At 40.0% G+C, this 24,242-nt stretch overlaps 3 protein-coding genes across 7 annotated transcripts in view; 1 reads left to right on the forward strand and 2 right to left on the reverse strand.

Annotated features, from left to right (window-relative positions):
- LOC137660300 (uncharacterized) overlaps positions 1-24,242 on the reverse strand; it is a 70,238-nt gene that overhangs the window by 42,706 nt on the left and 3,290 nt on the right. The gene's annotated exons all lie outside the window — the stretch shown is intronic.
- On the forward strand, positions 78-14,881 carry mRpL14 (mitochondrial ribosomal protein L14). Of its 3 annotated transcripts, none has more exons than XM_068395094.1 (3): positions 78-168; positions 8,977-9,187; positions 14,546-14,881. In XM_068395094.1, the coding sequence occupies exons 2-3, from the start codon at positions 8,983-8,985 to the stop codon at positions 14,797-14,799; spliced, it is 459 nt and encodes a 152-aa protein (XP_068251195.1). In that variant the 5' UTR covers positions 78-168; positions 8,977-8,982; the 3' UTR covers positions 14,800-14,881. The 3 variants fall into 3 exon arrangements, with proteins under 3 accessions (XP_068251195.1, XP_068251196.1, XP_068251197.1); XM_068395095.1 differs by lacking the exon at positions 78-168 and adding an exon at positions 226-363; XM_068395096.1 differs by lacking the exon at positions 78-168 and adding an exon at positions 324-464.
- Coq8 (ubiquinone biosynthesis protein COQ8, mitochondrial) overlaps positions 15,764-24,242 on the reverse strand; it is a 129,176-nt gene continuing 120,697 nt past the window's right edge. For all 3 annotated transcript variants that reach the window (XM_068395089.1, XM_068395090.1, XM_068395091.1), the window contains one exon: positions 15,764-16,734. In XM_068395089.1, the coding sequence (XP_068251190.1) occupies positions 16,426-16,734 (309 nt within the window). In that variant the 3' untranslated portion in view covers positions 15,764-16,425. The remainder of the gene's footprint in view (positions 16,735-24,242) is intronic.

Here is a 24,242-nt window from a genome sequence, read left to right on the forward strand (position 1 = left end):
TAAAAAAAAAACCACACAATTAAGTCAAAATAAGGATGAACATTTTAGCTCCGCGCCATCTATTATCTAGATTACAAAACAGATTTTGCCAAATAGTTTCTTATCTTTATACAATTCTGTAGGATTTTAGTAAACATCCGGCACATTTTGGTCCTGAAAATATATCCGGTAACTATTTTTTTTTTTTTCAAGTAAATTTATCCATTATGATTTTGGATTATAGAATAGAAAGAGATTGCTAGGTCTATACAGTACCCAAGATAGGACCACAGACCTGTGGTAGGACTAGACTAGTTTTAGTCTTACCGTTAGGGCTACTATGCCCAGTTTGGTAGTATTCTAGTATTATACAAGCAGCCTTTGGTAAGTTAACAACTTAACCTAGAATGAGGTAATATAGACCATCATTTATTATTGGTAACGAGGGATGGTTGCAAGGGGGGACGCCTTAACCCCATCCCCAGGTAAGGACACTTCGACATACGTAAACTTAGTTGGACTTGTGTCTGCTGATCTACAAGCGCTCCGAGTGATTGGGTATGATATAGTGATGGTTAACCCATAGTATCAAATTAAGGGTTGATATAACATACTTTAATTTCTAGCGAAACTGGGATTTGCTATTAGAAATGGACGAAGGAGCCTTTGTATAACAGCGGCCAGTTCCTCTCGTGTGGATTAAAAATGGACATCAACTAACCTAAACTTTACCCCCTAACCTAACCTACATGCCGTATCCTTATCTACTTACCTAACGGGGGGCTCACGCCCCCTGTGACCCCCCTTACACTGCCGTATCCTAAGGTAGCCGTAATCATACATATAAGTGGCCGCTATCATGCACACACCCGTGGACGAGTATTGGCTAGCTTGGTATTTTTCTCTTAATGTAAAATGGGTACTGTAGCATAATAACTTGTCTATCGGTTGTTAGACTGATGGTTACTTATTGGGCATGCGATGCTTGCGTTCGCTTTCACCAGCTGTTCTGTTTTTTGTATGACGTAATCATTTCCTGGCCCTTTTAACCAATTATGAGCTTACAAATATGCACAAGTTCCCCAATGTTGTTCCACAACAGCCAGTTTTTTCTTTTCTCCCCTTCAGTCTCATCTTCACGACCATCACATAAAGATTTCTCCAAGAGGGAAGTACGATCTATCATTTAATTAATTTTTTTTTTTAATTTAGTTTAATTTCATTTATGTCAGCAATTGATTAGGGCTGTATGTATGATAGCGGCCACCTGTATGTACGATTACGGCTAACTTAGAATTCTGTAGTGTAAGGTGGGTTGCAAAGGGTGTTAGCCCCCCCCCCCCCCCCCCCCCCCCCCCCCCCGCGCATTAGGTAAGAAAGTAAGGATACAGTTTGTAGGTTAGGTTTGGGGGGAAAATTTAGGTTATTTGATGTCCATTTTCTATCCACGCGGGAGGAACTGGCCACTGATATACTAAGGCTCCATTGATTTTAATGAAAACTCTCTGTTCAGAGGATAGCTATTGTTGCTCATGTGAAGTTAAAAAATAACCCTGAATTAATGACCAACGGGGCGTGCGACCGCAGCTCAACACGTACTGCTTGCCAGAACATATGAGCAGTGATGTAAGTAATGTTTAATGGCGAGTGAAGCAAACCACGACGGAACAAAAACAATTAGAAGGACATGAAGTGAATCATAGATAATTATGATATTTTAATTTTCAGCCACTTACATTTTGCATTTATGACCATTATTATTGCTGCAAATCATTTGTTTTGCCATTTCCCCAGTCAATGAACCGTTTTCCCACTGGAGTCCCCCAGTCCCCCATGATGGTCTGTATATAAGGGGGTCCAACAACTCATAAATGGGTGGTTTGCCCCAATAATCATGGTCAGAGAGTAATTCATCAGTAAAGCTTCCTAACTGGAGCTATGCATGCTTGAGTAGAATGTGGCAGCTTGTTGTTTTGCCATTCTCCCCACCACACACAGTTTCAGACAGCAATCTTACCGCACAACACTTGAATTCTTTCTTTACTCATCTTGATTTCATGTTTATTATTATTCCCATTTACTGCCGGTGTTATTGAGCTAAAACCTCAAGTTAAAAAGTTTTAGCCCGAAGCGCTCATTACTAGCTGTTTTAGCATTCCCAACCTTTCCCCTCATCATCTTATGAAAAGTTCATGCCTATTCCAGAAGTGCAACAACCACCCATCAGATTAACTTTTGAGAACCCAGTTTTATGTGAATTTTAGACAGTGGCAGGTGTCAGGGCTTCATCCCAAACTTTTTGTCAAAGATCTTATATTGTACAATGTTTGTCCGTAAACAACAGCATAACCATCTACAGTACAGTACTTTCTTATTAATACTGCAATGCTTTTAGAAAGGTAATACCCTGAAGTCTTGGAACTTAGTGAACTTTAAAGCTGTCATTCTAGGTTCTATTTCTTGAAATGGTAACACTTGCAAAATTCTACTGCATCTACTAAACACCACTGGTTACTGCTACATAACGTTAGTATGGGCACTGTCAAATAGGATTCTGTTAAACAGCAGTGTGGGATCCAATGTAAAGATAAGAGTACAAAAATCTTACAAAAGTTATGCATATACTGTCGAGGTGATAAGTGAGGTGTTAGGGTTTCCTCTTTTATGTGCTAACACACACAAAGGGGAATCCTCTGGTAAAGCCACAAAGCCAGATTGGCTGAGATGTCTGCCCTTCTAATGGGTGAGTCATACCCCTATGAATAGTGTAGGTTTGTATTCCGGTTACGGAAAAAAATGATAGATTTTGAAATAATTTGTATTTTTCCTAACAATACAAACCTGTAGCGATTTATACAGATTTGTCTACCACCCCAGCCCCCCTTGAAGTCCTACCTCCAAGTAATGGGAAGTACAGTCACAGGTGTGAGTGAGAGGGGTAGGTACTACCCCCTCTCCCCCGCTAACCAGTGGGATGGGTGGTTAACCCTCTCCGTCTTGAGTGGTACAATTTGGTGTGACTAATCTGTTAGATGGTAGAGAGGCAATTTTATAAAAAGGGTTGAAACAAAGATATTCTAGGGGTAGTAAATACGAGCTTGGTCCATTTATTCAAATGCCTTTATTATTGAACAATGACCACGGTCAATCTGAAATGAACATAAAACATATTTAGAATAAATGATGAACAATGTATATAACTCAAATGAACATAAAACATATTAAGAATAAATGATGAACAATGTATATAACTCAATGTTTATAACCCTCTATTTCCCCCCAAGTTTTTAAACGGCCTTTTAAAATGTCTCTCGTGGAGGTCGGTTTAAAACTGATGTCAAAACATTGGGTGGGAATTAAACGTCCAAATTATAGGTTCATGAACACTAAACTCCTGTTAGCATGTGAAGGAACAGAAACTTGAAAAACAATTATTGTCATGCGTTGATCATGATGACACTATAGCTAGTTCATCTCGAAATCACAGTGCCATGCTGGCGGTCGACAGGTACGACTGGACTTGCGTTGCTCCAAATTTGGCATGGCAGGAGTTAACTGCGATGGAGAGTTTGTGCTATCATTGGGAGGCGGAATCTCTGCTTGATGATTCGCAGTGTTACCGAGGTCGTTGGGTTAGCATTCCGGAGCAGCAACATCAAAATGAATGTTAGGAGTAGTACCACTTGGTAACGGCAAAGTGGTCAATGGAAGAGTACCATGTGTGTCCGGATTTTGGGTTGTCGGAATGGTGTCCTTCGCAATGGTCTCAGACGTTTTAGTGGTCGAAGGATTGGCAATAGGTACAATCTGATTCCAATTATAGTCATCTCTAATTGTACGGACTTCTGGAATACTCCTGACAGGCACGTATTGTCTCAAAAACTTCCGGTTCCTTAGCGTGACCCTACCAGAGCCATCAACTCTGACGACGTATTGGTCGAATTGGCGGATTTCTATTATGACACCGGTTTTGTCCCATTTCAGGGGGTGATTTCCTGTTTGATTTTGGATGCGAACCCGGTCACCTACGGACAGTGGGGGTAGTCTCTTAGTGTGCTCTGATAAGCGCTCTCCTTGTTTAAGGTGTCGATATCTTAGGGCCTCCTCTCTTGCATCGAGTGTTTCCTTCCACGTGTCGTGGGGACGGTACCTGCCGGGCGGGACAGGTATGAAGTCTCTGATGGGACGACCAAATACACATATTGCAGGAGATAACTTGGTATCTCTGTCAGGTGTGTTCCTGTATTGGAGCATCGCACGTTGGAATTCATCTGTGTTGAGATCACCGTTACTGCCCGTGTTGTCCGCTATAAGACGCTTGACAGTTTTGACGCCTATTTCGGCTCTGCAATTACTATGTGGGAAGGCCACAGAGGAAAGGCGGTGATGGACTCCCCAGTCCTTTAAAAACTGCCTAGTTGCCGTCGCTGTAAATTCAGGTCCACCATCAGATGTCAATTCATCCGGAATCCCAAATGTCACAAATGTTCAGCGTAGTGAAGTTATAAGACCCTCTGCACCGTTCGAAGATCGTTCAACTATGGGCCAATTCGAGTATCAATCAACTTTAACTAAATATCCAACTCCTCGGTAGTGAAAGTAATCTGCACAAACACATTGGAACGGGTAGTCTGGAGATATAAGGGGTGTAGGCAGAGCACTAGGATTCGAAGGCGCGATGCGATTGCAGTGGTTGCATCCAGCTCGAAGTGCTGTTATAGCGGGTGTTATCCCTGGCCAAAACACAGATGACTCTGCTCGTGATACCATAGAGGTAATTCCTTGATGTGCTGAATGAAGAGATGTGAGAATTTCCTGACGAAGGGCTGGAGGAATAACTATACGCTCCTTGTATAGTATCACACCATCAACAGTGTAGAGATGCTCGCGGAATTGAAAATACTCTTGAAGATGTACAGGAAATTCTTGGCGAGACTCTGGTACTCCGCATTCTATAAGGCTGAGCAGTTTATGCATGTTATCGTCACTACTTGTGGCAGTGCGAACTCTGTCCCAGGTGACTGCTCTCACGTTAAGTGAGTCAAGTGAGCATACTGCTGATGCGGTGATACAAGTATCAATATCATTGTCAGTGGAAACAGAATATGCTGATGGCAATTTGTGTAGGGGAACATTTCTCACGGAAGGTACACTGTCAACTGATGCAATGTCATCTTGAAGCGATAGCTTTTCAGATTTTCCAGTTGGGTGGCGCTATACTCCATCTGCAGCGAGATGCTTGACCCCTGGGATATGAATCATGCGAAATCGATAGCGGAGGGACTTTTCCTTCAAGTTTCTGAGACGTGAATTTGATATGTCCTCCAATGATCTGTCACCAAATATTTTCAACAGGGGTTTATGGTCAACTGCGACCACAAGATCTTCACAGCCAAGAACAAAGTATCTTGCCTTATCAAGAGCATCGACGACTGCCAACGCTTCACCTTTAACTGGTGCATATCGAGACTCGGCTGCATGTGTGAACCTACTTCCGACAAGTGTGATCTTCCAACCAGTGCGACAACAAAACGGTAGGTAGTCTGGACAGTCACAATGTTTCTGGAACAGCCAGAATCCAATTCCTGATTTTGACCAATCGGTGGCGAGACAGGTAGGTTTTGTCTTGTCAAAGATTCACACGCCTTCTTCAATTTCGTTGATAATGGCAGTTTTAGACTCCTCAAAGAGTGCATTAATATCGTCATTCCAGGTGAATGGTGTTCCTGGTTTCAATAACTGTCTGAATGGTAGCATTTTGTCGGTCATGCTGAAAGCATACGATACTTGGTTTACTAAACCAAACCAAGATCTGACATCGGTGATATTTCTTGGGGTTGGAAAGTCCATAATTGCACTAAGATATCTTGCACATGGGCGAACTGTGTCTGGGGTTATTTCGAATCTAGCGAATTCAGCTGCGTCTTCTGCAAAACGAAATTTGTCAGGGTTGAGTGTTATGCCGTGTCTTCCACATATGTCGAGCCATTGTACAGCTTGGAAAAAACTCTCCTCTATTGAGTCAGACCAAAGAAGAACATCGTCGACACATTTAGTTTTGTTGGGTATCTTGGCAACTATTTCATCATACCGTCGAGTATATCCATCGCCAGAAGCAATATACCCTTGAGGGGCTGTTTTATAACGATAGCGTCCCCAAGGAGTGATAAACGTAGTTAAGTGACGGTCAGATTCCTGAATCGGTACAATGTGGTATCCGTTCCAGGCATCAAAGACGGTTTTCTTTTTTCCTTGTGGTACTGACCTTGCTTGGTGAAATGGAGAAGGCGTATGATGCGTTTCTCTCTTAGCGTGCACATTGAGAGGCTGAAAATCAACTGTTCGTCGAGGTGTGCCATTTTTCTTAGCACATACAACCATCCGATGGCACCAAGTTACTGGTTCTCCGATTGGGACAGGTTCAAGGACACCAAGGCGGACGTCCTGGTCAAGTCCAGCTTTAACTTCCTCTTGCCAGTGTAACGGCACTGGCACTGGTGTGTGACGAGCAACAGGATCAGCATTCGGATCGATCATCAGCTTCATTGGGGGTCCATCCATTAGTGGTAACGGTTGGTGGTCACATACGTTGAATGTACTTGATTCGTAGTACTTCAAGAGGTAGTCCTTTAGTTTAGACCGGTTGGACTCGGTTGCACTGAACGGTAATTCTGTAGGCGGCGGAGGTGGTAGTTGACGTTTTGGGCAGTCACACTGATTGGCTAGTCCACTAACGCTTCCTACTCCATTGTTGGTGGCATTCGGAGTTTCTGATTGTGTGTCATAGATTTCACCAATAGTCGGAAAACTATCCGATATCATGCCAAGGGCGATGCAGGCTTCCCTACTGATGAAGAGCTTATCCGAGTTGTCGGTGACATATGTCATTTGTCTAGTCTCAACAAGGTTCCCCTGCTCATCTGTTCCTGATATACAAAGGATTGTGGCACCGAGGATTTTAATGCCTCTGTTATTTGCAGCGTGCATTTTCATAGTTACAGGAATGAGGTCACTTTGCTTGAGGCCAAGTTTGTGGATGTCCTTGATACCTGCGAGACAGCTTTGGCATCCAGTGTCTGCCATTGCAGATATACGAACAGCATGTGTACCAGCTTGAAGGTGGAAACCAAAGGCTTCGTAATCCTTAGGTGACGTTCTGATTGTCAGATTTATGAAAGGTTGAGATTTGGAAGGTCTCTTTATCCAAGTATCAGATAAGTTGTCATACAGATGGTGGTCCAAAGCCAATGTCTTGTTGGTGTGTCGTTTAGAGATTGATGATACGCTGCACAAGGTGTTGAACACCGCATTCTCGTAGTCATTGGCATTGTGAGCACTGGGTTTCACTTTTGGTTTGCCCTTACTACGGCAAACACTCTCGAAGTGATTTTCTCGGTTGCAGTGTTCACATCTATGACCGTAAGCTAGACATTCTGATTTTCTTGCACGTGCAGGAGTTTTTACCATGTCCTTTCTTGCCACAGTATGAGCAAACTTCGTTTTTATCTTTGACAGCGGTTTGTTTTGCCTTTCTGTATGAACTACTGGCCGCTGCTTGGACCTCATGAGAGTCTAATAGTCGGGAGGCAGATCGTTTACCAGATTCTTTAGCTTCGACAAACTGTGCAACTTCTTCCAATGACATGTCCTGATTCTTATCACCAAGTAGATCTAATTGTATTTCAGGGTCACATATGCCGCGTGCTAATACGTCTCTCACTATTGTGCTAGTATAATTTACATCAACGTTGCATCCTGGACATTTTATCAGGAATTTGCAAACACTAGCCTGTCCTATAAGTCGTGCGCAGAAACGTCGTACAGGCTCATCACGGTCTTGACGCATGTTGTGTAGAGTCACTCGAGCTACCATGGTGTTTTCCTCTCGAACTGCCAGTTTTTTTATTGCTCCCATCACTTCTACTTCAGTCTTGTTAGTAAGACTGCCACCAGCTGATCGTGTTAAGTCTTTTCGAAGTTGTTCTTCGCAGCATTCTAGAAGCTGTACCACACGATCACGGCCCTCAATTTTAGTTGCGTCTACATAGTCAGACCATCGTGATTGAAAATATGCCCATTCTTCACTTGTTCCCGCTGTCGATATTGTAGGTCTTTTAACTCTTTCTACTTTGGCAGCTTGTCCAGGAGCATGTGTGGTGCAGTGAGCAGTTATGAGTGCAGCTATGATGGCGGCCTCAAGGTCGTCCGTGACGTAATCACAGCCTGGTATTGGACATCCTACTGCTGGCATTTTGATTAGTTCTTAGGATTTAGTCATTCACAATATCTGTTATCCTGAATCCATCTCTGGCCGTGGTCATAAATAAAAGCTTGGTCCATTTATTCAAATGTCTTTATTATTGAACAATGACCATGGTCAATCTAAAATGAACATAAAACATATTTAGAATAAATGATGAACAATGTATATAACTCAAATGAACATAAAACATATTAAGAATAAATGATGAACAATGTATATAACTCAATGTTTATAACCTTCTAGGTAGGAGTATTATCTTTTTACATAGGGAATATATTAACTTTGATTTTTTAGTTATTACAATGATTAGACATCATGCTTCAGTTTTACAGTACTGTACTATAATATCCATAGCTGGGTATGCGAGGAAAACTCTGTAAATTCAGTGGTCTCATTATTTTGAATATTTTCAGTCAAGGGGAGGATTTAATATTTTAAAGATTTGTGTTGATTGAAGAGCATTACCTGAAATTATGAAAAGTAAGCTACATGGTTATATTAGTTATAATTTCTTTTTACTTGAAGGTTGCTTTTTTCCAGAAATTTGTTTGTCATGTACATTACTGTATTTAAACATTATGAGATGGTTCAGTATTATTAGTATGGATATACTTTAATAAGAATTTTTGTCCGAATTCTCCATCTGTGGACTACTGTAAAAATAAACAATGTTTTAAGATTCATGTAAGAATTTAAAATGTAATTTTATTTCAATGTTGCATATTATATTTCAGTGGAAAATGAGTAATGTGCTGCTGCAGCGAATGGTGCTGCAATCCAGCAAAGGAACGGCTGGATTGCACACTTCATCCACACTTCACGAGATAAGAAAAATGGCCAGATTACGTGTCGTTGATAACAGCAAGATAGGGAAAGCTGCTATGCTGGAAGGGAAACCACCAAGATGCATCCATGTATACAACAAAAAAAGCGTTGGCCACACAGGTATGTTTTTTGTAACCTCCTTTTCCCCTTCTTACACAGTAGTACATTTGTTCATAGTGAATACAATCCTTCATACTTTATGAGGAGTAGGCTATGCTTTCTGGGAAGCGGGTTACAGCTATCAAAACTTAACAAGGTGGTGGTAGTTAGCTGGAGGGTGGCGGGTAAGTTGCACCCACCCAGCAGGTCACTAAGCTACCACTATGTTTTTAACTGCCTTATATTACAAACTTACTTCCAGCATCCTCATTGGGCATGTTTAATCTTTTGCTTTTTCTTTGATATTAATGTTTTGGCAGGTCGTCGTATGGGAGGGATGCTTAGAAGGAAGGAAGGATTTACAATTTCCCAGTAACTACAGCTGTGCTGTAATTTGTTCCTATGCAAAATACAAACCGTTGTCCTTTAAAGGTTTAAAGCTTGCTCATGAATGGCAGAGGCAAGGGACTGAGACAATGCCCAAGAGCCTGACCATATATCCATATGATCAGCCTCCTCTTTCTTCACCCAAGCTAGGACCAGGGAGGGCTTGGCACGGGCTGCTGATGACTCAGTAGGTAGACATATAGGCTGCCACAAACCTCAATTTCTTAGCTCACAAGGATGTTGAGATTGCAGACACTACAAGAAACTATCGAGTTACAGTGGGACTCAATTTCCAATCTAGCAGAACGCCATGCAGTAAGGAAGTAAGGAATATATTTTCAGCAGAAGCTGGACGGCCATTGAATCATTTAACGAGGCAGTAGGGCGATTTCATTGTCAATTCTGTCCTTAAGACAGAACAATTGTATTCTTGGGTGGGAAATGAATCGTTGGAACAACCTGCTGTACCCTCTTCCATGGTAGGGTAAGTGGGTACTCGGGTTCGTCTGGCCTTAAAACACCAGATCTTGGACCAGTGCTGACAGAGGCAGTCAATCATGAGTCAAGAGTGCTTCTGGTGGACATCTGTACACACATTCGTGAGTGCAATGGTCGAAGCAAGACTTCCTTGGATCCACCTTCAAGATGGGCCTCAGTCATTGAACAGCATTTCAGTGCCCATCCCTGGGGCTGCCCATGTTGTTTTGGCATCTGAGTTGGTAGCTATGATTTGTCGACCATGGCCATATTCCAAGTGGTATCCTGGCTCATCCAGTGGTCAGTTGCAGTGATGTACTTCGCTAAGTCAAAAGGTTATCATAACAACCCCAGAGTCTCTGAAGAATTACAAGTGTCTCATGCTGTCTGGTGGGAAGGCAATGGCCTTCCTGGCACCAGTCGACAATTAGCAGGTCAACTGGGTGTTTGAGGAGGAGAGATACATTGGTCTCCCAATTCTCAAAATAAGTTACTTCAAAGGTAGCTCTGTCTCTTCAGAACTCTTCATTGACGGGTTCAGCTAGGAAGGCCTCTGGGCCTTTCCTGGACCCTGGCAGGACCACCCGCAACGTCCTGAAAGGAACCTGTGCAGGCTCAGCCCTTTCGACCTACCCAACCTGTTCGTTCCAGACAGTGAGGCAGCAGAAGTGGGATAAGCTGTTGCCAGCATTCCACCCCTTTTTCTTACATCTGAGTGTAGGGGATTGCTTGTCATGGTTTTGGGCAAACCAGAAATGGCATAGGCCTGAGCCTTGGATAGTGGGAGTCCTTTAATACTGTTACTTACTATCCTCTTCAGCTCTTTGGCCTCCTTTCCATTTGCTTATCTACTCTGGTGGCTCCCAGAAGGCCTCATACCGAATGGTATTCTGTTCTGCCTTTTTGAGATCACGAGAGAAATCCCTTGGCCCTCACTCTCTCGGAGAAAGTGGGTCATCCTCTACGATTGATGTCGTAGAAGTGATTCTTCTCCAGTCAGGACATCTGTAGAGCAGATATCGGATTTCCTCATCTTCCATGCCGAGAGAAACTCTTCACGTTTGCTGCTGTCAGGGTGACTGCTCAGATTTGAGCATGATCTTTCAATGTAAGGGGATAGACCTCTCTTCATAGAAGTTACTTGTGCTTGTGAGTAGCTTCAAACAGTCATGCTGATCTCGGCACCTCAGGCCCTGGAGAGGGATATCCCTCATTCCCAAGGTTCTCACTCGTACTTGTCTGCACCTTTGAGAAGAACTCAGTCAAGATTCTGACTCTCAAGACTGTCTGCTACCTTAGTATTGGTGAAGAGTTTAAGAGAGTTAAATGATTTCTCTGCCTTGGTCTCCCACAGTGAGAGGAGGAAGGAGCTCATTGGTTTAGTGCTAGGGCACATAGCCAAACTTGGAACCTTCCGAAGCACGACCACAGGTTCGAGCCCTTCTCCATCCCCTCTCTCCATGATGCAACAAGTAGCATAGAGAAGGGTGTCTCGTGTGGGCTCTGCAGTGCTATCTGAAGAAAAGCTGACACCTCAGACATGACTGTCAACAATTCTTCCTTAGCACTGGCAGAACCAAGGATGAGGCGTCTAGAACAGGATCTTTTTCGGACTTAATGTGTCTATCCATAATACATACAGCTTGACTGCTGAGAGGGTACCCACAAGTCCTTTGATGCCTTTGCACTTGGTCTTGTGGTAGCTGCGCAATTAGTTTTGTAGCAAGCAAGGCAGAATGATTGGCTCTTCTCCTCCATTCTTTCTGCCATTTCCTAGGGACAAAGCGGTCGAAGCGTTATTCGCTGGATATGACTTGGTGCTGGTAAACTACACTTCTGAACTCCATCCTTTAATTAGTTCTTTCCTATCCCCCCATCCTCCATTGACCGATGGGGAGGATGGTGGAATATATATCAACTCGTTGATCATCAATACAGTACATTATTCTGGACTGCTAACCTCTTCGGGAGAAGGAATCCCTCCTTTGACCATGTGCAGTACCATTCATCTGGACAGGCCAGGTCCTATCAACCTATTCATCCTGTATGGGACCATGTAGGTTGACATTTCCAGGGAAAAAATAAGCCAACCAGTTCAGCTCTAGGGGGACTTCCAACCCACCAAGCAGTGAGTCTCCTTATTTAAAGGACGATAGTTTGTATTTTGCGTAGGAACAAATCACAAATTGATAAAGTAATACAAACCTAAGTAAACTTCCATCCTCAACTTCCCTTCTCAATCCTGAGCCGAAAGGGTATAAGGAAAATGCATTTCACAGGGGAGCGGGGCTCCTCATCCTTACTCTCGTCTGTTGCTCAACATTTTCATTAAATGATTCAACAACCATCCAGCTCGTACTGAAAACATAATCCCTACTTGAAGGACTCAGGTTTTTGTAGTTAGGAAAAATACAAATTATAAAATTTTTTTTTGTAAATCTGCCGGTCTCCATTATTTTTTTGTTAGACATCATTCCTTTTTATTCCCTCACTAATATGGCCCAGTGACAATGACAACAGTGTTATCCTAAGGAGGTTGGCATTCTTTAGACATCGATGTGCTCCGTCAAAGAAAGAAGGGTTTTTTCCACCAAGTATGAAGTGGAGGGCTGTTGCCCTTCTTACTTTCAGTGTCTTCCCATTACTGGTTATACTGTATTCTAAGGAAATATCATCTGGTTCTGCTGACTTCAGAGTTTCTATGGTCTCTTCCCCTGAGAGAATGTTGCTATCAACCTATACAACCCTGTAAAAGTCAAATTTGAAGTTCCTCCTCTTTTGCCTCATCTTTGTGAGAGTTTTTGCTGGTACTTCTAAAGGAGAAAAATAAGACTTCATCAATTAAGTCCAGGAAGACTGAGTGATAGGAGTTGCGTACATGTGACATCTACCGTTTCTCTCCTCTTAAAAGAAATCATGCAGTACCAGGATTCTCTCTTATTGAGTGAGTGCAGAGAGTTGTCCCCATAGCAGAAAGAAATATCAGTCCACACAACACTAAGGAGGTGTCTGGGTATTAATACAACATTTACATGTGCTCAGTTACCCACTGTAATAGTTTATATACCCATTTCCTATCTCTCTAGGTCCATTTCCTATTCATCTGGTCGCCTGCAGACACAAGAAATTTATCTTCCTCCTCTTCAATCTTATCCACAATCTCCGTCAATCTTCTCGTTAGTGAACCAGTATTCCAAGTACCCGCTCTGATTTTCCATTTTCACTAGCTTCTTTGGCCGCAGTCGTGAACCCTGCGGTACCCCTCACCCATTTACCATGCTAGTAGGGGATCCTGGCGCTCGTTGCTTACAGTGGACAGCCTAGCCACATCCACCTTTACAATAGCATCAGGCATGGTTCATAATTTGGTAGAGGGTTTTTACGATTGTATGCCCTTACAGTCATCAACCACAGTTAATGGCGGTGGGTCTATCCTTTAACTAAGTAGTCCAATTGGAAGGCAGCAGTTACCACAGTTATTAACGGTTGGCCTAAAAAGCAAGACTACAAGACATCAGTTGTCCTTTTAGTCGCTTTCTATGACATGCAGGACATGCGGTGGTAGTATTCTTACACCCCTACCACAGGGCAACCCTTACTCTTATAGTGTACATCAAAAAAGCAAGGAGGAACTGTTTCTTACAGTTTTTGCAAGTTGACAAAGCCAGTGCACATGTTGGTAGCAGGCAACACTGTAGAGCTGAGAAAATTTAATTTCAGTGTATTTGCACACACACTGGTACCAGGTTCGTCAGATTATTAATGAACATCATGAAGACGACATTGGGTCTCATGATGGCCGTAGTGACTGTACACCAAAAGGTACATGTATAGTTAATATAAAGAATTTACTTTTTTAATTTATAATACATTTCTCCCCACTTAAACTTGATTAAGAACTACTTTTTTTAAAAAAAGTAGCTACCAAGTGCGATGTTACTAGCCCTTTTGACAAAAGCCTACCTTCCTTTTCGGCTTCCAGTGCAAGGATGGTGTTTAAGTACATAATAATTATCACACTTATTACAAAATGATCTTGCCATGAACTTTTTTGTCATGGCTAGCCTACATCCTCAATTTTCCTAAAATCTATAACTTAGGTAGATTAATTGCTTTAGGATTTGTAACCATGCAAGTTGCAATTTCCTAACTGTTTATAGTTACTATAATCTTATGTACCAATATAAAAATTTTGGAAAAAAAATTAACCAGTTATTTCTTGCCAAATAAATATAAATTTGATTTTAAAGCTTTCAATTATTAGAAAAAAAGAATTCCAGAAAGTTCTTTTTAAATAGAATCAAAATCACTGGGTCATTTTTTTCTCTTGTACTTGACAATATTCTTAGTATAAGTTTAAAGTATTGAACAATAATTTTGACCCGAGAAATGAAGAGAATTGCTTAAAATCATCACACAAGTTCAAAGTATTCCCTAGAATATTGTTGGAATAGTTTCCAAGACACTGAGCAGTATAGGCTACTGTGTAATTAATATTTTTGTCTTTTTTAACAGGTGATAAAGTCCTGGTGGCTATTAAAGGTCAGATGAAGCGAGCCATACTTGTTGGATGCCACCAAGACCAAAAACCTCTCATGCCGAAGTTTGATACCAACAATATTGTTCTCATTGATGACAATGGCACTCCACTTGGCAACAGAATTCATGTGCCAATTCCAACGATGCTGAGAAAGAAATTAGTTGACATGTCAAGACCAAAAAGCGCAGATTACACAAAAATATTGGCAATTGCGACTAGATTTGTTTAAAAGTGAAGAGACATTTGTAATTATATGTGTAATATAAAATAAAAGTATATATAATTAAAAATTTATTACATATTTACATAAAGTATTTCTATTTACATACATTGCACAAACTATACTCTGTTGTATTAGCCTGCTAATCCCTGAGCTTATAAGCTATATGATAAGCAAACATACACTGTTCTTGTATACAGAATGTTTTCTATGTACATATATTAAATTTATCCAATTTCAAGGGATAGTACAGGTCCAATACAATTTTTGTATTGCTCCTATCAAAATTTAATGAAAAATAGCTCCACATACAGAAAACTTATTTCAAGTATGTAAACTCTAAAATAATTTGTTAAATATAGGGTAACAATGCATAACAATTTTAACATTAACTATGGCCTCCATTCAACTTCAGGAACCTTACAGCCAATACCAATTATGTAACTATTTTGGACCCTCCTGTCCCTTAGGCTCTTATGGTCAAAACTCTTGACTACTGCAACTACAGTTTTACTCCATTTACATAACAGTACTTAGTTGCCTCTGTGGCCCCAGCACTGGGCCATATTGCCCAGATTTGATAAATCCAGTGCATTTTGAGGTCATGAACTTTACCAACTATAAGTATAGGTAGAGCTTTTTATAAATTTCTCTTAAAAATTGGTTTAAAATGCTGAGACTATAGGTAACAATTTTTTACAGCACTTTAGTGGCACTGACTCGCCAGGTGATTTGTAGGAAATTCAAAATAACCAGAACACTTACCAACTGGAGTCTTGCTTCAACTATGCATTCATAAATGGAATGCATAAGTGGAAATTAAACTAGACATGAATTCACACATAACTAATGCGACTAGAATGAAACTGTGTAGCAACAAATTTAGAATAGGATGAAACATTTACAATATTTAAAAAGAAAATAAACCTAGTTCACTGACACTTCTTTCAAGATTTTAGGATAACTGCTATGCTAGACAAAGTCTTTACAAGACAAAATTTCCCTCAATTTTTTTTTACTAAGCTGCAGCTTTGCAGAAACTACAAAAACATTTAAAATCAAAACCACTTTTAGTGGATTTCAACTACTGACTATCTCCAAATCTATTGATTTAGAATTTATCATAAAATCATCAAATATTGATGTTAAACAATAAACCACCAAGAAAGTGTACGATATTAAACAAACACCTTGCATTCATTACATTTAGTCAATTATTATATTTTATGTTTGGTTTCTATTTACAGGATCAAATAAGATATATTCTGTCTTAAATTAATTTCTTATTTTCTTCCTGAATTCTCACTTGGTCTAAGATGTGTTCTTGCTTTTCAAGTATGTGTAAATATATACACAATCCCCTATCACATTAGTACATTTTTCAAATTCACTTTAAAGTTTAATGTGCATCACATTTAATGTACTTGAAAATACATCGTAATGTATATTTCTCTAGATTGTGGTATTGTCTCGGCAAATAAACTAAGATGAGCGAAGAATTTAGAGTTCTATGATTCTAGAACTGTATAAAAATTTTATATTAAAAATTCTATAATAAAGTATTTACTGCATGTGCTATATCACTTTCAACAATATAAGTACAGTACTGTATCTACATCAGTCAAATCTCTAATTCTACATACCTATACTTTCATGAAATTCTTTCCAAGTTCCTCCAAACTTATAACCATCAAATACTTCTTCAAACAAAGGCTTACAGTTGAAAGTAGAATTCAGTTTTGCGCAAAGAAGAAAAACTCCTGACATTTTCCTATGCAGGGAATATGATTCTTCTGGAGGTGCACACATACGATGAGACAGCATTACAGGCACGAGATGTTGGATCCTGTGTGTGGTGTCTTGTGATCCAAATTCGAAAGGTTTGTTCTCTTGGAAGGCCTCTCCTAATATCATAATTGCATCAATGTGGGCATCCACCATGACCTGTTAGTATAAGATAGCTTTCAATATTACGAAATTTATTTATTACAAATATTACCAGTAAATAGAGTGAGAGGCAACTGGCAAACCATATACTGTACAGTAAGGTGTCAATACTTGATAGATAATTGATATTATTATCAACAGTAAACTTACTGGGAACAAGAAAAGCAAGCTAATTTTCTAGCTTCATTCTTAGGTTAATTAATGAGCAAAATGTGATACTGTACATTCCTGATAATATGCGTTACTCAAGATTAATTTTTTATCTTCACTAGATCTTGGGCAACAATCTTAATATCAGCACTTTTTCACTCATGTTTTTATACCAATGTAATCTTGTCTTACACTCAAAATCTAATTTCTGCAGAAAAGAATAATGATGGACCTCATTTGGAATGCTGTATATGTCAAGACTTTGTATAACCATGATATTACCTTCGACTTTTTTTTTTTTTTTTTTTTTTTTTTTGCTGCACTTATCATAACCTTCTGGAAAACTTTGTGCTGTTCATAAGGATTACTATGTACAGTATACAGATATTGTATAATTTCTATGAACTTCCTTGATGTTCATATTGCTTCTCTCTCAAAGCCTGGATCATATTGATGTTTGTCCTGAATTATAAATTTCCAGTTTTATTTCCTTTCTATAGGCTTGGGCCTCTAATATAGAGGGGTCAATTTGGTGATTTTCAGTCTTTTCATTCCTTGCGAGTTACTAGATATGCATATAACGCTCCAGATTGTGGAACCGTTAAAAGTAATTTCTCCTGGATCTGTTAAGTTATAACTACACAAATTTTTCATGAGTTATTTCTGGGCAATCATGATCTTCATTCTCTTTGTGCATTGTGCCAGGGAGAGTATTATGATTTAAATAATCATTGTAAAGAATATTTAGTCCTGCGCAATTATAAACCCTCATCCCTTTGTAGGAGTATGATTTTAGTGTAGCTGGAATACGATTGTTAAAATAAATAATGAGGTGTCAGTGGTTACTGGCAGGTGGGGGGGGGGGGGGAGAGAGAGTGTGCTGTGGATGAAGGAGAGACCAGGAGCCTAAAAACTCTAAATATTGAGCAAGGGAGCTTCATTTATGATTAAATTATGATAGATAAAATTTTTTTGGTTTATTAATATCCATAAAGGAACATAACATTCATAATAATCATGATTTATTAATATTGTCTTTGTAAAAATACAAAGAAAAATTTTGAACAACCGTATCTCAAAACTATACTTATTGACTTTCAAATTCTATCTTCTCCCTTAGTTTTAAAGATATAGCATTGAAATCTGGTATGTAACTTAGAAAGACATTATAAAACAATCATATAGAGCCCTTTATTCCAATTTTTGTTTTCATATTTTTCTTACTTTCTTTCCACGATTTATAGGATTTATTTTTTTACCACAATGAAAAAATTCATATCTAGACAAAAAATTAATTTTAGAAAAAAGAAAACTCTTTATTTGATTGGAGGTCTACATCAGGTCTATAAAGGGTAGTAATCACAGGTCTTAATATCAAGTATCCAGGGAAGAGATAGAATTTGAAAAACACTAATTTCCAGGATAAATCGCTCCGGTGTCGCAAAATCGAAGGTCAGAGGCAAAAATTATATGCACCTTATTAAGTGATATGAATGTCAAAGTCCTGTCCTTAAAAAACAGCATCAGCCACTCCCCTGACCTCCTAAAGCCTATTGAAAGGAAAAAAATTATTTTTTTTTTATTCTATGGTAAATGTTGATTTAAGCCAAGTTTGTGAGAGAAGGAATATAAATATCAGTTAAGTAGGGGAATTAAAAAAAAAAATCCAATTCTGCTTACCATTACAGTATTACAATTTTATTCTATTAGAATATCTACAGCTTTCTGGGATCTTTATCCTCCAGAGAAAAATTTATTGGTGGTGGTTTTCTTTTTCATAAGTGTCATAATGATTTAGTCCACCATCTGGAAATATCATAATTGGCTCTCTTTCTTTATGTTTTCAATCTGGAATTTTCACCAGCATCATTAGTGCTTACATCTTTCAAATAAGATCCAGATACCATGCTCAATTTGCAAACCCCTGTACTGTATTACTTGTTTATTCCCTACACTGTTCTGTATGATAAAATAAGAAAAGCATTAACTTACTGGGAATTAATCACTTTTGAAAGAAATCCTTGGGCCAAATTCTGGTAAAAATTACCCATGAAAAAATATTTCCCCGATATTAAGCAAGAAAAAGGAACAACCAAAAGTATCTATAATATTAAAGAAGAAAAAGAAAACCAAGCGTTTCACAATATCAAATAAGAAAAAAAAACAACCAAGCGTTTCACAATATCAAATAAGAAAAAGAAACACCTAAAAGTATTTCACAGTATTAAAGAAAAAAAAGAAATAAACATGAATATTTGACAATACTAAATAAGGAATATTGTATATACTCACGATATATATATATATATATATATATATATATATATGTATGTATGTATGTATGTATGTATGTATGTATGTATATATATATATATATATATATATATATATATATATATATATATATATATATATATATATATATATATATATATATATATATATATATATCCGCGAGTCAAGCACCGCGAAGCGTAGGAAATCTATTGTTTTCTTAATTGTATTGGGGGGGGGGTGATGGTTCCCCGATGTCTGAGAAGGGGGGGGGGGAGAATGTGAGAGAAAGATTTCTGTTCAAACATTTTAAGACTAGTTTTGGATGAAAAATGTTAAGGTTTGCCCATCTGTTGTGTGAACTTGTCGCTAGGCTAGCCTAACTGTCCAACACCTATATGTATAATATTCCATATTTGTACTAATTAATTTTTATACTTACGTTGTGATTATGGTGAAAAATCCTTATTCATTAAACTTTAAATTAAAAACCATCAAAATCAACAGTGCCATTTCAAATATTGAAAAGTTTCCAAAAAAAAAAATCAACAGAACAGCATCGTCATGGGAACACCTTTGTTGCTTTCGTGTGCAAGACTACCGCTATCATCCAGTAGTAGTGGGTTGTGCTCCGTTTCATCTAAATTGTTTGAAATTCTTTTATATAGTACTTTTGAAACCAAAAATTAAATTAAATAAAGACTATTTTATATCATGCTACTGCCAAACATGTCACTACAACCAAACCCATTACTTCGTTTAGTACGTTCCATCGCCGATCATAACGAACTCGCTAACCAATTTTAACATATGTCTATAGGTTAACTTTTGCGGCAAAAGATATCTTACCAGGTACTATGTAATAATAATGTTATAATTAATGTTGTTTTATTTATCCTTAGAAAATCAAAATAAATGAAATATGAGCAATTTTGTTTCATGTTTTTTTTTCCCTAAAAAAAACGCCTCCTTAAAAGGAAAACGTTTTTTTTTACGTTTCATCGTCGATCATAAACACATTTACTCCTGAAAGTGATATTGAAGAGCTTTTACTAAAGATGTTATTATAAATAAAGATTATAAATAGGTGGTAAAATATCTATAATTAAAGTGTAGCAGCATCAAGAAATGTTGGGGTTCGCCCTTTACATAAGAATGTACTGTACATTGGATTAGACAGAACGTAGAAAAAATCAATTAGGGAAAAATCGGTATTCGATATCTTCTTCATCAGCATCGTCAATCGGGCTTTTTATTTTTTTTTATTCTCAGTCGCTAAGTCGCTAACTAGTTATCGCACTGTCAAGATCTGCACACATTCCGATAATTCACATATGAAGGTTTTCTGGGAGAGGATGGATAGAGAAAATACCGAACTATATAAAATGTTTTTTTAACCTGTTAAGCGTCACCCACGTGATAAACCGTTCACCACGATCTACTGTACTCGGTACCGCCTTCAACTGTATATTCCGTTCATGACTTTAATTGCCTTTTACAAGCCGTCAGTCTCGTGATATTACGTTTACTCGTATAGTAAGTATAGGATCACCACTTGGCAACACACTCAGCATATGGGGACTGTGAATAGAAACTTATATGATGTCTGGCAACTATTTTTCTGAAGGTTGCTTGATGTTAGAAAACTGGTTTCCTATCAGTGCGCTCGGGCGTTCATGCATAAGTGGTTATTTGTTGTTCCTTTTGTAATGAACGGTCTAAAGAGGAAAGTTATTTCTTTAGATGAAATAAATGATATTCTTGTTGAGGAATTTGAAAATGATAACCTGTTTGATAATGAGAGCACTAGTTCTGAATCCTCCAGTGATGAGTATATTGAAGAAACAAAGTTTTCTTTCGATGCCGAAAGCGAAAATGGAGTTTTTATGATAAAACAAAGTTTTATGAATACTTACCTGGCAGTTATATATACATAGCTAATTATCTCTATTTAGGCAGAATTTTTCTAAACTAGGCAACCGCCTTGTGGTGGTTGGGTGGTAACACCCGTTTAAAGGGTGGTAGGAGGAATCATTCCCGTTTTCTGTTCTTCAGTTCATCTATGCCCGACCTGTCTCCTGAGGGGAGGTGGGTGGGCCTTCGAATGTATATATAACTGCCAGGTAAGTATTCATAAAACTTTGTTTTATCATAAAAACTCCATTTTTATGAATAGAACTTACCTGGCAGTTATATATACATAGCTGATTAACACACTTAGAGGAGGGTGATAGACAGTAAACATCGTTGGGGAAACAACCAAAAAGCTGTAGGATAAATAAACACCTTGATTCCTTACCTGCTAAGGTAGCTGACTTCAAAGGTTCCTGCCTCTTGAGTCGCTTTCCCTTAGGAGTGTCAGCCAGGATGTGACCTGCAGTGCTGAAAACACTCAATCAAGTCTGTCAACGGGATGAGACCAACAATCTGACTAGACTTCAGGACTACCTATTGCCCAAGATAAAAAACAGCAACTTTACCAAACCAACCACCTAACATTTGCAAAGCAGATAAAAATTATCTAACTAGACTGAGGTGACTGTACACAAGTCGAAGTCCTCAGACAACCAATAAAAAATACACCAACCTATGCACAAGTAAACAAAACTAAGGTTGAGGGGAGGTAGTAACTCCTTTGCCTAATACAGAAGCCGTAGCTACGTATGGTCCCAAGGTATAACATTTCTCATAATCCACCCTCACCTCTCTGAGGTAATGAGAGGCGAACACAGAGTTGCTCCTCCAGAATGTCGCATCCATAATTTGACGGAGCGACATGTTCTTGCGGTAAGCAAGCGAGGTCGCAATGGCCCTCACTTCGTGAGCTTGCACTTTTAAACGTCCGAAGTGTTCCTCCTCACACAAGAGATGCGCTTCTCTTATCACTTCCCTCAGGAAAAAAGACAAAGCGTTCTTGGAAAGGGGCTTTTGAGGATCTTTCACAGAACACCACAGGGAGCTAGAAGAGCCTCTCACACTTTTCGTGCGAGACAAGTAGGTCTTGAGGGCTCGTACTGGACAGAGCAGCCTCTCTTGCTCTTGACCCACTAGGTTGGTCAAGTTAGGAACCTCAAAGGTCCTTGGCCAGGGCTTAGAAGGGTTCTCGTTCTTAGCGAGAAAGTCTAATCTCAAGGCACAAACTGCCCCATTCAGATTGAAGCCTACCTGTTTTTCAATTGCATGGACTTCACTAACTCTTTTAGCTGTTGCTAAGGCCAAAAGAAAGAGGGTCTTCTTGGTAACCTCCCTAAGGGGAGCCTGTGAGATGGGCTCAAATCTCTTGGTGCACAGAAATTTAAGAACCACATCAAGGTTCCAAGAAGGGGGCTTTAACTGGGTCTGCTTGGTCGTCTCAAAAGACTTCAAGAGGTCATGTAAGTCCTTATCGTGAGACAAGTCCAAGCCTCTATGCCGACAGACGGAAGAGAGCATACTTTTGTACCCCTTGATAGTGGACACAGCTAGCTTAGCGTCCTGCCTGAGGTACAACAAGAAATCCGCAATCTGGCTCACAGAGGTAGTGGATGAGGAAATCTTGTGCTTCCTACACCAAGCCCTAAAAGTCTCCCACTTGGACTGGTAGACCCTCTGCGAAGAGACCCTCCTCGCTCTGGCGATAGCTTTCGCAGCTTGCGCTGAAAAGCCTCTCGATCTGACGAGCTTCTCGATAGTCTGAAGGCAGTCAGATTGAGAGCGAGGGGGTTTTGATGATATCTCTCGAAGTGGGGTTGTCTGAGCAGATTTGGACTTGCAGGGAGGCTTCTTGGAAAGTCCATCAACAAGTCCACCACCTCCGTGAACCATTCCCTCATCGGCCAGAACGGAGCTATCAGGATCATCCGTCCCGAATCGAGGAGGGCGAATTTCCTGACTACCAGATTGATGATCTTGAACGGGGGAAAAGCATAAGTGTCCATCCCCGTCCAATCCATCAAAAAGGCGTCTACTGCTATTGCCTCCCTGTCCGGAACTAGGGAGCAATAGATGGGGATCCTCTTGGATAAGTTGGAGGCGAAAAGATCGATGAGGGGTCTCCCCCACAGCCTCCAGAGACTCTGACAGACCTGTTGGTTGAGGGTCCACTCTGTGGGAAGGACCTGCCTTTTCCTGCTGAGCATGTCCGCCCTCACATTCTTCTGTCCCTGAACAAACCTCGTCAGCAGGTTTACCCTGTTCTCCTTCACCCAAAGAAGGAGCTCTCTTGATGTCTCGAACAGAGACAGAGAGTGAGTCCCTCCTTGCTTCCTGATGTAAGCAAGAGCTGTGGTGTTGTCTGAGTTGACCTCCACAATCTTCCCAGACACCAAGTCCTTGAAGGCTTTTAGCCCCAGAAAAATGGCCATCAGCTCCTTGTTGTTGATGTGCCATCCCAGCTGAATTCCTTCCCAATAGCCTGAGACCTCCTTGCTTCCTAGTGTTGCCCCCCAGCCTGACTCTGATGCGTCTGAAAACAACACTAGGTCTGGGTTCTTTTTGTGTAAGGAGATCCCTTCCCCTAACAAGGTTGGGTCCAGCCACCACTTCAGAAGAGTCTTGACTTCTATTGGAATGGGGAAGGAAAAGCAGTCTTCCTGCATCTTTCTGTTCCACGTCTTCGAAAGAAAGTGCTGAAGAGGCCTTAGGTGGAGTCTCCCCAGAGAGACAAACTGTTTGAGGGAGGATAGAGTCCCCAGCAAACTCATCCACTCCTTCGCTGTGCATCTCTTCTTGTCCAGGAAAGTTCTGACTTTTACGAGACACTTGGTCTGTCTTTCCTGAGAGGGAGAAGCCCGAAAAAGAACTGAATTCAGAACTATCCCCAAATAGAGAATAGTCTGATTCGGTCTGGTCTGAGACTTCTCCCTGTTGATGACCAGGCCTAGATCTTGAGCCATCATAAAAGTCTTCCGTAAATCCTCCAGACATTTCTCCCTCGATCGTGAACGAATCAGCCAATCGTCCAGATAGAAGGATATCCTTATCCCCTCCTGATGCAGCCAACCTGACACATTCGCCATTACCCTGGTGAAGACTTGAGGAGCCGTGCTGAGACCGAAGCAAAGAGCTCTGAATTGGAAGCACTTGCCCTGCATTACAAATCT

Source organism: Palaemon carinicauda, chromosome 20, assembly GCF_036898095.1.
Source record: "Palaemon carinicauda isolate YSFRI2023 chromosome 20, ASM3689809v2, whole genome shotgun sequence".
In the NCBI taxonomy this organism is placed as follows: Eukaryota; Metazoa; Arthropoda; class Malacostraca; order Decapoda; family Palaemonidae; genus Palaemon; species Palaemon carinicauda.

Excerpts from the sequence above, each read along its gene's own strand:
- mRpL14 (XM_068395094.1), top strand. The coding sequence starts at position 8,983 with ATGAGTAATGTGCTGCTGCAGCGAATGGTGCTGCAATCCAGCAAAGGA. Across the intron at positions 9,188-14,545 it reads AAAAAGCGTTGGCCACACAG|GTGATAAAGTCCTGGTGGCT; the intron begins GTATGTTTTTTG and ends CTTTTTTAACAG.